The sequence below is a fragment of the Rhinatrema bivittatum genome, chromosome 8 (assembly GCF_901001135.1).
Source record: "Rhinatrema bivittatum chromosome 8, aRhiBiv1.1, whole genome shotgun sequence".
NCBI classification, from domain to species: Eukaryota; Metazoa; Chordata; class Amphibia; order Gymnophiona; family Rhinatrematidae; genus Rhinatrema; species Rhinatrema bivittatum.
In genome coordinates, this window is record NC_042622.1 from 188,110,996 (window position 1) to 188,123,654 (window position 12,659).

General features: G+C 44.1%; 1 protein-coding gene across 1 annotated transcript in view; it reads right to left on the bottom strand.

Annotated features, from left to right (window-relative positions):
- The window catches only part of CASTOR2 (cytosolic arginine sensor for mTORC1 subunit 2), a 223,095-nt gene that overhangs the window by 13,912 nt on the left and 196,524 nt on the right, over positions 1-12,659 (bottom strand). Inside the window, exons 3-7 of the mRNA XM_029613087.1 lie at positions 8,248-8,441; positions 7,280-7,412; positions 6,795-6,918; positions 4,275-4,385; positions 897-979 (exon numbers count right to left, since the gene is read on the bottom strand). Of these exons, the coding sequence (XP_029468947.1) occupies positions 897-979; positions 4,275-4,385; positions 6,795-6,918; positions 7,280-7,412; positions 8,248-8,441 (645 nt within the window). The remainder of the gene's footprint in view (positions 1-896; positions 980-4,274; positions 4,386-6,794; positions 6,919-7,279; positions 7,413-8,247; positions 8,442-12,659) is intronic.

The window sequence follows — 12,659 nt, forward strand, 5'->3', positions numbered from 1 at the left end:
GCTAATCCCACGGAGATTTCCAAGTGCTCAGCGCTCTTTGCATGTCAGGCTCCAAGACGCTGCCAGTTTACATCAGATACCGCCTTTCCATAGGAGCCAAGTGTCCGTGTGCACGCATCACATCCCCGTACATGCAGCGATGCTAACGCACCTCGTTTACGCTTATAATCATCTTTTTTGGCTCCTCATACCAAAGCTTCCTGCCATTAACTTTTCAACATGAGATGTCAGCACTCTCTCGTGCTATTTTAATGAATTGATCTCCACTGGATATAGCAATATAACCGAGGCAGTAATATTTACAGGGCCCCGTCTGATGTTTCATACCGATCAGGTTTACGTGGGATGTTATAGGTACCAAGCTGACCTAGAAAAAGGATTCATAGAATTTAATAAGCATTAAATCTGCCTGCCTGCAGAAACGCTCGCACACATAAATTCTTTCCATCCCTGCTATGGGGAGGGGTTCTCAAGTGAAGCTTTCCTCGATTCTGGCATTAGGGAGTACATTTGAGTGGCACAAAACACTTGGGTTCTTTTTTTCTTCTTCTGGGGGGGAAGAGATGTTTCTGGTGGTCTCCAACAAGGAAGGAGTCCGATGCTCATCTTGTCTTCACGGAAGTGAGGAAGCACGAGGCGGGGAATGTATCCGGGCGATTTCTCTCTACCCAGGAGCAGAAGAGTTTACCGCTCACCACTACCAAGTTTCCCTTTTGCCACATGGTAAAAAAAAAAACCAGGAACTCCGGAGCTTCTCTCACTGTTTATGGGTTAAAATGGATACTTTTTCTACACACGGGCCATAGAGTGAAAGTGGACCATCAAGCTCACGGTGCGCTCTTTTCTCACCAGCAAAGCGCGAGGTGGAGAGGAGGCCACAGACAGTAACTACATACCAAAGCCGAGCGGCTGTCCCCCGATGCGGACCATCTTCCAGAGCTCTCCTGAAGCACTTGTAAACAACAAATTATTAGGAAACCTAGAAAAGAAAAAGGGAATTTAAAAAAAAAAAAGAACAATCAATGGCAACATGAGACGAAATGCACGAGCCAGCGGCACCACCAAGATGCCGAAGCTCCTTTCACTTTCACCGTGCAGCTCCCTCCCCAGCCTGGTCAGTGAAACCCAGGATAGGTGGCAGAGTGATCGGCACTGCCCTGAAACTCACTGGAAACTAATTCCCTGCAGGGCTCTCATCGCGCTGCTCTAACCTAGGCTAACCTGGCCGCACCTGGATTTCCTGAACTGTCCCCAGGCAGCTCGGAAATTTGTGGACATTCTCTAGACTAGTATTTATCAAGTCAGATCTGGACTACCTTCCCTTTTCGGCACATCCACAATGAATATGCATAAGATAGATTTGCATGCACTATCTCCACTACATGTCAAGAAGCACTGCATAATGGGAACGGGACTGCACTAATACACAACAGTAGAGAATACAATACAGCCTCCAACTTCTGCCTCAGAGCTGAGCAGTACTTTGCAATATAACGAATTTGAACACTGTAGAGCAATCAAGGTCAACCGTTTTGAGTTCAAGTGCCAACACTACCAGGCCAATGAATGCCAAAGTCAGCAAGACTGCATTCACTTTAATACTGGAGTTATTGCTCTGAAGATCTAGTAGGATTAGCCCTGGGTGATAATCTGGGCACACTGGAAAGTCTTGCCTCACAAATCTGCTACATATTTTTTTGAAGGGGTGAATAAACATGTGAATAAAGGTGAACCAGTAGATGTAATGAATTTGGATTTTCAGAAGACAACTGACAAAGTCCCTCTTGAGAGGCTTCTATGAAAACTAAAAAGTCATAGGATAGGAGGTGATGTCCTTTCGTGGATTACAAACTGGTTAAAAGACAGGAAACAGAGAATAGGATTATATGGTCTGTTTTCTCAGTGGAAAAAGATAAAAAATGGAGTGCCTCAGGGATCTGTCCTTGGACCAGTGCTTTTCAATATATTTATAAATGATCTGGAAAGGGAAACGACAAGTGGAGTGATCAAATTTGCAGATGACACAAAATTATTCAGACTAGTTAAATCACAAGTGGATTGTGATAAATTGCAGGAGGACCTTGCGAGACTGGAAAATTGGGCATCCAGATGACAGATGAAATTTAATGTAGACAAGTGCAAAGTGATGCATATAGGGAAAAATAACCCTTGCTGTAGTTATACGATACTGGGTTCCATATTAGGAGTTACCACTCAGGAAAGATTTTATGCATCATAGTGGATAATACTTTGAAAACTGCTCAGTGTGCTGTGGCAGTCAAAAAAGCAAACAGAATATTAGGAATTATTAGGAAGGGAATGGCAAATAAAATGGAGAATGTCATAATGCCTCTGGATCGCTCCATGGTGAGACTGCACCTTGAATACTGTGTACAATTCTGCTCGCCGCATCTCAAAAAAGATATAGTTGCACTGGAGAAAGTACAGAGAAGGGCGACCAAAATGATAAAGGGGATGAAATGGCTCCCCTGTGAGGAAAGGCTAAAGAGGTTAGGGCTGTTCAGCTTGGAGGAGAGATGGCTGAAGGGGATGATAGAGGTCTATAAAATCATGAGAAGACAAGAGCAGGTAAATAGGAATTGGTTATTTACTCTTTCAGATTATAGAAGAACTAGAGGGCACTCCTTGAAGTTAGCAAGTAGCACATTTAAAACAAACTGAAGAAAATTCTTTTTCACTCAATGAACGATTAAGCTCTGGAATTTGTTGCCAGAGGAAGTGGTTAGGGCAGTTAGTGTAGCTGGGTTTAAAAAAGGATTTGGATGAGTTCCTGGAGGAGAAGTCCATAAACTGCTATTAATCAAATTGACTTGGGGAATAGTCACTACTATTACTGGCATTGGTAGCATGGGATCCATTTTATATTTGGGGGTCTTGCCAGGTACTTGTAGTCTGGATTGGCCATGGCTGGAAACAGGATGCTGGGCTTGATGGATGCTCAGTCTGACCCAATATGGCAACTTATGTTCTTACAGACAAAAACCTTCAACTGACACTCAATTATAGTACGAGTTAGGGATCAGTCCTCTCTCCTATAGTTATACAACAAACCCCCCTTCTCAAATATCCCACCTTTTTGGCGTCCTACTCCTTACAAGACCTTCATAATAGGCATCATTGTGCGGCAACTTGTACCATTGTTCACTCTGCCTTATTTTTAATCATCGGTCAGTCCATATTTTTTTAAGATTTTTGTGCTTGAAAATTAAAGTGCTCCGTGCTTTTTAAAAATTATTTCTCCGATTTTAAATTTTGTAAATTGTGCAACATCAATTAAATAGAATCACTTAGCTTATAAATCCTGTCCGTTTTTAATGTTGTGGCCCCTTATCTTCACATCCGATGAATTTTAGCAATGTGATCTATCTCCCCATTGCTTTCTTGTGTCCGTGCCCTTGTGTCCGTGCCTTGTGTCCGGGGCTTTCTTGTGTCCGGGGCACGGACACAAGAAAGCAATGGGGAGATAGATCACATTGCTAAAATTCATCGGATGTGAAGATAAGAGGCCACAACATTGAAAACGGACAGGATTTATAAGCTAAGTGATTCTATTTAATTGATGTTGCACAATTTACAAAATTTAAAATCGGAGAAATAATTTTTAAAAAGCACGGAGCACTTTAATTTTCAAGCACAAAAATCTTAAAAAAATATGGACTGACCGATGATTAAAAATAAGGCAGAGTGAACAATGGTACAAGTTGCCGCACAATGATGCCTATTATGAAGGTCTTGTAAGGAGTAGGACGCCAAAAAGGTGGGATATTTGAGAAGGGGGGTTTGTTGTATAACTATAGAACTTATGTTCTTATACAGGCTGACCCATTACTGATTTCGCTCTTCAGATGCCAGAGTAGTTTTCTTTATTTCTTTCTAGCCCCAGGGGTTACCAAAGCGACCCACTTGTGGCACGTGACTGCTTGGCCTGGTTTTGCTCCCACTACATCTGCGCAGGACTCCGAGCCCACAGACACAACAGAACAAAACCAAGCTTGGCTTGGCCCATCCCTTGTGACGTGGCGCTCTCTAGTCACTCCGGAGTAATTCTAAACGTGCACGAAAGCCCAGCTACATTCCGTCTGAGACGCACGCTGTGGGGGACAGCCTTCCTTAGGCAGGCTGCGAAAATACAGAAGCGCCCTTTGCCCAGGCAGATGACCCAAGGGGGCGTTTAGAAGGGACCCTGCCATGCTCGGATTTGTGAATCATCGGGAATCCGACGAACCCGGGAGCTGCAGCCAGCCTGGCCTCACCTCTGCTGTGTCTGTACATCCATCACCAAGGAGATGTATCCCTCGATGAGAGAAAAGGAAAAGAAGCGAATGTGGCCAGAGTCATCACCGCCCGCCACAGACTCTTTTACTCTGTAAGAAAACAAATAAAAAGAGAAGGGGAAAGCTTGTCACCAAGGTGTCAAAGGTCTCTTGCATTCATCCTGCTAACTCTTGAGTTTTCAGGCACTTTGGGGGGAGGGGGGGGGGGGGTGTTATTCACTGCTCCAACCCTGAAAAGTTTTACATGAGAGAAACGATCCCACTTTTTATGGGCCGGGGCGACTTTCAGTACAGACGCGCAATACAAAATGGCAGCTCTAGCCAAAATATCTCAAGCCCTACAAGGGATAAGAAAAAAAATCAAACCATCCAGGCTCCGCTGTGGCATTTTGTCAGCTGGGCAAAACCCTAGGAGACCTCAGCATTAAATGCACACCTAACCACAAGGAGGACGTCACATACGTCCTCTAGCAGTCACCAATAAGAAATTCAGGAAAACGTATTGGACCCTGGACTCAGTCGATTGTTAACTGGAATGCCAGCTAAAAAAAAAAATCTCTAATAAGGATGAAAAGTAACTTCAGTAGCACGGAGGAAGAACCATTTCACCGCGACGTCATCTGTAGCCCTTGAGGTTCCACATCCCAAATGATCTGTTTTTCATAAAAAAAAACTCATAGCAGCTGAAATGTGCCAAAGAAAAAACAAGAAATACACAAACAGTCACAGGGCAGACCGACAATAATATAACCCGCAGGTGCATCATCTCTTTGCTCTCGGGGTTAAAGAGCCAGAGAGGCTGCTTGCATCAAACTGCACAATCTGGCTAGTAAGCAAGAATGTGGGTTTTTTGGGTTTTTTTTTAAGCCTCCAATAGCTTAACTTATCCAGCTGAGAACCCAAATATTTAGCGGGATATTCAGTGGGAAAGCCCTACCCGGATAACTTGCAACCTCACTGGCTAGATTTGAACATCGCCGGTTGGGTTGCGAAGTTATCCCAGAATGCGTTGAAGGAATATCGCCGGGAAAGCAGTTAAAGAAAAATAAAAATTAAATTAAAAAGCTCACATGAGGGCCTTGTGGCCCCAATGCTGCAACCTGCCCCCTTCCTCAAAATGGAAAGTAAAGTTGCGGGTCTCTAGGCCTAATAAGCCTTCGCCTTCTTCTCCCCCAAAATGTAAAAACAAATAATGCTAGCGCCACTGCTTTTTAAACGATTCCCCTTCCTCTCCCACCCCCACTTTCCATTCTCCCACCCCCACTTTCCATTCCTCTGCACCCTCCTCCCCCCTCCAAAAGCAAACCTTTTAAAGCCATCCAGGAGCTCGGATCACGTGTCTGGCTCCTGGCTCCGGCTCTGAGCTTCATCAAAGATTTAGCTGGAAAGTGCTGGTGATATTTCAATGTAGGCATTAATCCATGTAGTTCAAAAATGTGACTAGCGATACCAGCATTTGTACTTTTTCAAAAGGCCTAAATAAGTACCTTACGCGTTTAATTAACACTGCCGGGGGAGGGCAGGGGGTCAAGCAATTTTCAAACTATCCGCCCAGGGGGTAAATCCGCGGGTGCCTAATTTTCAAAGGGAAGGTACGTGCGCAGCTCCCTTTGAACCTCAGCGCCCACACAAAATATCTGCAGAAAAAGGAGGGGCACGGCATCCGTGCTCCTGCAGCCACGCAAGCAGAGAGAGAGAAAAATAACCGCAGCTCTCTCTGAAAATTCCCCGCCCAATCCGAGGGCACAGTACGACCCGCAGACTTCATGCCTGGGGAGGACTTCCGAGCGTTGCTCCCCATGCTGGGCAAATCACGAATTTTTGTTTGTCCCAATCCTACTACATAAGAAAACAGAGCATAATTCACAATTGTGACATCTAAGCTATAAGTGATACAGGGCTAAGGTGTTTTTATTGTCTTTCATCCAAGTAGCGGGTATCTGCTGGCTTTTTCTTGAGTTCCTGACATGGATCTAGGACACAATGCCAGATTTACATTTTCTCTCCTGACACAATGCCAGATAGAAGTTTTGGGTAAAAAGCAGCTGGGGTGGGGGTTGGGACAGACTGCCAATCAATTTGCACAACGATGCATCTATTGCCCCCAGATTTAAAATTTCCTGCAACTTTTGGAGGAGGGAAAAAAATTACCCTGGAAAAATAGCACGCAAGCAGCAGCGTGGGAACTTTGGCCTGGTGCTCAATTTTTAGGGAAAGTTCCCTGGTGCTATTTTTGTGCACCTTTTCACATGCACAATTCTTTTCCGTGCAATTTTGTCCTTCCAAAAGTTGGAGGAAAAAAAACAAACAAAAAAACATCTCTGGATAAAAGATGCACTATTTCAAACTTATGCATGCAAGCTGACATGAACGCTTTCTGCTTTTATTAATCTATTCTTCTTCCCGATCCATAAATTGATCCGATAGCGCTGTTTCATGACAACAATTCATTATAAGAAGGTTCCACCATGTAGATGTGTTTTGCTGTGGAAAACCTACCCATTGGAGTAAAACATAACATCCATTAGCAGAGTAGCAACAGTGGGAAGCGTATCTGGATCGAGGCTGGTGACGCAGAACATGTTACTGGGGCTGGAGAGGGGATGAATGACGGGCCTCTGAACTGGAAGAGAGATCAACAGACGGGTTATACTTAGACAAAGCACTGGAAATTCCTGCGACCAATGTCGAAATTGCAAGAATGGTCCACTCAGATATTCAAAACCACCGATAAGTTTCCTCGGTAATTTGATGTCTGAAGATGGTTTTACTGTCAGAGTTTATCAAAGCTGAAGACCTATGTGGACAAAAATGATTATGCCCTTTATCGTGATTTGTTAACATCGGTCGTAGCCTATTTGTGGTCACAAAACAATGTACTGAGTGCAATTTCCTCAATCAAATGCAAGTTATCTAATAACCCTAAGGTGGCTGTAGCTGCTATTGTAGGATTTCTATAGGTACACAGTCAACACGCTTCTCACCCAGTTTAGGTTTCACAAATCCATTTGTTACACTAAGATTGTCAGCAGCTACTGTTTCCCCGTTCACTACCCTCAGTATTGTGAACTCAGCTGCCAGGGTATGCATCACGAAGGGTAAATCTCGCTCACGCACCTATGGAAAAGGGAAAATGTTTCATTATCAGTCCTGAGACTTCACAAGAAGATATTGGTACAAGGAGAGTTACATCGAAAGAGAAGACTGGCCTTATCCTGAGACAGCTCAGGATCACAGAAAAAGCATCAGATGGTCTTTTGCAGTACCACCGACCCTGCTTGTTCTCCGGTTTACCTTCCCTGCTAATCCTATGGTCTTATCTGATGTACTCCTGAGTTCCACTACAGTTTTGGCCTCCTGGCAAAGAAATAAGAAGATTTCCCCAAAGCAATTCTCTTTGCATTTTTGCCCATCATCATCATTTTTCATTAGGACATTGATTAAGGAGCAGTTTCGGCTCCTACTTATTTATTCACATGGTATTATTCATCTTTCTTGCTATGTTTCCTCATTCTCCTACTAGATCAGTGCAGGTGGAGGCCTGGAGTACATCAACCCCTAAGCTAATGTTTACCACAGTTTTTCATGTGTTTTGATGTAAAACATCTGTTTAAAAGTGTAAGGGTTCCTGCTCTAAAGACCATTTGATCCATGAAACATTAAACAAAGATCTAGTTTCCCTATGTGGACCCTAAACGATCCCACGGCACATTTTGAAAGAGCAAAAGTATAAATCCCAGGTACCTCGGCAAAATCCAACCTTCTTCCACTAGATAGCTTTCTTCCTCCTCATGCCGGCACAGGAAATTATCTCAACATAAAATGCAAGTTTTTGCACACTCAACACACTTTGCCAATGAAAACATTTTATGAATCGCATATTGCCGGAGTAGAGCATGCAATACTTGGTTGATCCATGCCGTACACAGCACTTTCTGATACTTTCTCTTACCAAGATGAAGTCTGTTTGATAAGTGGAGAGCATAAATACTGATATGTTCTGGTCAGCAAGAGGTGCAATCACTGATTTGGCAATCTTGGTCACTCCGATGGGCTGAGAGCTGGAGAAACTTCCTCCTCCAGAAACGACATTCAGGGCCAGCCATGTAGCGTCTGCTACACTTAAGTGTTCTGATGAAGGCAGCTCTGAAAATGAACACATATTGTCAGATGTGCTTCCTTCCTTTGCCCTATATCCTCAGATTTAAATCACAGTTAAACAAGACATGCATGATCAGCAAATTTCTAATCATGAAGGTAGACAAAAAAAAATCCCAAACAATTAATCACCTTCTGCTAGGAAATACAAGTGTGTACTTTAAATTGTAACACCAGCCAATGAGAGATTTCGTAGTCTCTAATCTCAAACTCAGACGTCAACATTTTTTGAACAACTTGCTATTGAAGCTTGGAAGGCATTTCACGTACTTTCTCAGGTATCTCAACATGCTCCTCTGTTCTTTCTAGGCACTGTCTACCTGAGGTCTGAGTGAAACAAGTTGCTTGTCCCAGTTAAATCCCCTATGACAACTATTACCCCATCATATTGGCACCCTAGCTGTAGGGTTGCCTGCTGGCTCCAGATTTGCCCACCAGGGTTGATCCAGGCCAAGGTTTACACAGTTGCATGTAGGGACTTGTAGTCTTACTTTTTTTTGGGACTGCAATAGGGAAATCAGAACTACAAGTTCCTGCATGTAATGGAATCAATCCAGGACTGGCTCATCCCTTTCAGGTGAATCTGTAGCCGGTTGGCGACATTGCCCAAATGTCAACTATTCATGACTAAAGAGACTTGAATGGGACATTTAGGTGGAGATCTTGCCCTGTCACCTCCCATCTGCCACACTTAGGGAGTGAATAGAAGCCCCGGGCTTTGAGATACTTTTCACTAAATTCTCTTCTCTATGCACATTCCCCCCTCTGCTGTCCAAGGATACCTGTAAGGGAAACAACAAAGGGGATGCCACAAAGAAGCCTTTTTCAATTCTTTATTGATGGAGACGTGAAAAACTGCCCGTCTCTGGCCGAGTTTCGCCACATAGAAACATAGAAATGACGGCAGAAGAAGACCAAACGGCCCATCCAGTCTGCCCAGCAAGCTTCACACATTTTTTCTCTCATACTTATCTGTTTCTCTTAGCTCTTGGTTCTATTTCCCTTCCACCCCCACCATTGAAATATCTAGCTTGATTAGTTAGGGGTAGTAGGGGTAGTAACCGCCGCAATAAGCAAGCTACACCCATGCTTATTTGTTTTACCCAGACTATGTTATACAGTCCTTATTGGTTGTTTTTCTTCTCCCCTGCTGTTGAAGCAGGGAGCTATGCTGGAAATGCGTGATGTATCAGTCTTCTCCCATGCCGTTGAAGCAGAGAGCCATGCTGGATATGCATCGAAAGTGAAGTATCAGACACATTTGGTTTGGGGTAGTAACCGCCGTAACAAGCCAGCTACTCCCCGCTTTGTGAGTGCGAACCCTTTTTTCTTCTCCCCTGCCGTTGAAGCAGAGAACTATGCTGTATATGCATTGAAGGTGAAGTATCAGGCTTATTTGGTTTGGGGTAGTAACCGCCGTAACAAGCCAGCTACTCCCCTCTTTGTGAGTGTAAATCCATTTTTCCACATTTCCTCTTGCTGTTGAAGCTTAGAGCGATGTTGGAGTCACAGTAAGCATGTGTATGTTTATTGAATAAGGGTATTGTCTCCAGGCAGTAGCTGTCATTCTGGCGAGTCACCCACTCTTCATTGGCGGCCTCTTGACTTTATGGATCCACAGTGCTTATCCCACGCCCCTTTGAAGTCCTTCACAGTTCTGGTCTTCACCACATCCTCCGGAAGGGCATTCCAGGCGTCCACCACCCTCTCCGTGAAGAAATACTTCCTGACATTGGTTCTGAATCTTCCTCCCTGGAGCTTCAAATCGTGACCCCTGGTTCTGCTGATTTTTTTCCTACGGAACAGGTTTGTCGTTGTCTTTGGATCATTAAAACCTTTCAAGTATCTGAAAGTCTGTATCATATCACCTCTGCTCCTCCTTTCCTCCAGGGTGTACATATTTAGATTCTTCAATCTCTCCTCGTACGTCATGCGATGAAGATCCTCCACCTTCCTGGTCGCCCTTCTCTGTACCGCTTCCATCTTGTCTTTGTCTTTTTGTAGATACGGTTTCCAGAACTGAACACAGTACTCCAGGTGAGGCCTCACCAAGGACCTGTACAAGGGAATAATCACTTCCCTTTTCTTACTCGATATTCCTCTCTCTATGCAGCCCAGCATTCTTCTGGCTTTTGCTATCGCCTTGTCGCATTGTTTCGCAGACTTCATATCGAGTGGAGACGATCTGTGCTGTGTGCAGCTAATCGTATATGGCACCGTTGATGAACGGAACCGATAGAATTTTAAGCACGGTTGACGCTAATTGAGCCCCTGAGGCAGCCACTTTATGTGGCAAAACTCGGCCAGAGTCGGGCAGTTTTTCACGTCTCCATCAATAAAGAATTGAAAAAGGCTTCTTTGTGGCATCCCTTTTGTTGTTTCCCTTCGGCTCTACTGGATCGCCTACCTTGCTGTTTTTCAAGGATACCTGTAAGCCAGGGGTGGGCAAGTCCAGTCCTTAGGGCCACCAACAGGTCAAGTTTTCAGAATAGGCCGGATTTTAAACCTGCGCGAACAAATGTACGCCATATTTTATAACATGCGTGTGCAGCCGCGCGCATGTTATAAAATAAGGGGTCGGCACGCGCAAGGGGGTGCACATTAATGCACCTTGTGCATGCCGAGCCCTCGGGGAGACCAGCTGGCTTTCCCCGTTCCCTCCGAGGCCTCTCCGAAATAGGCCTGGCACGCGTAACCCCCCCTACGTGCGTAAATCCACCTGGATTTACGCGCGTAGGCTTTTAAAATCTGCCCCAATATCCCTAATGAATATGCATGAAACATATCTGCATACAACTGAGGCAGCATGCATGCAAATCTACCTCATGCACATTCATTAGGGATATCCTGAAAACCTGACTGGTTGGAGGCCCTCAAGGATTGGGACACCCAGAGGACAATTTTCAAACAGCTCATGTAGCTTCAAATCACATGGGCTGTTTTAATGCCCATACATCAGGAACAATTTCCAACGGAAAGTGCCCCCACTGTTTCTCCAAGATTTGCAAGGGCAAAGTCTGAGCATTAAAAGCTGCCGCATGCTTTGTGCAGGTGGCAAAGAGAGGAGAAAAATAGCAACACATGCATTTGAAAATTGAATGTATGCATGTTGATTTTCCAACCCTGACCTAAAGATGCCCACAGCAAGGCAGCTTTCATCCTGTAGTTAAAAGTATGTGAAGGAAGGTAATATTCAGTCAGACTGTTTTACTTGGGTAAATGCCTTTGAAAATTGCCATCCAAGGGGGGCAATTTTAAATAGCTCACACTCCTATGTGGTAACCTTAAAGCAAATTTTCAAAAGGAAGCCACTGGTGTTTCCATTCTAAAACTGCCTGCAAGGTATGTGGCTACTTTACACTTAATCTGCAGATTGTAAAACAGGGGCAATACACACACATATTTGATAATCAAACGTACATCCAACACAGTCTTCCTCCCGAATCTGAACCCATTGCTGCCGATGGCTCTTTTGTGCAGCTAAAAGGCCAAGCATTATGAACGTCAAAGCATGTGCTTCTCACTGCATCGAGAGGGGTTGATTTTCACCCAGCTCCATCTACCCAAGTAAATATGTATTAACATGGCTGTAAGCCTTTGGAAATTGTCCTTCAGCTACTTAGCAGCAGTGTACGGGAGGTATAACTTCATGCTTCAAAAAAAAAAAATCCAGTCATCAGGTGCTTACCAGAACCTCAATGAGCCACTGTTATGTAAGCCGTTGCTCGAGGCTGCCTAATCTGTAAACCTTCAAATGACCCCTTTTCATAAATGGGTGCAAGACCTCCCTCCAAACTCTTCAGGAAACTTCTATGAACAGAGCTCATCACAGATCACACTAAAACCAAAGAACGCATTGAGACGAACTATTGACTCAAGAACCTTCATTAAGCCTAAGATGTGGAATCTCTGACTCTGGCTAGTGAAGGCTGGTGGTGACTGATTTCTCCAGGGAGATATTCAAGCTTTTACTTTCTCACCCAGTATGTTTCCAGTTTTGTAAAAAAAAAAAAAAAAAAAAAAGTTCCTTATCTGAATTTCTCAACCTGACACATGCATTAAGTAATAAAAAGAATGCCAGCAGCAGTAGAGTTCTTCTCCTTACTTAAAGGTTTGCCAATCTCATCTCTATGGAAGAGACATTGCCAAGAGATAGGGAATTGAGACAGAGGTGCACAGAGAGCTCTAGTATTGATCTAATAAAAA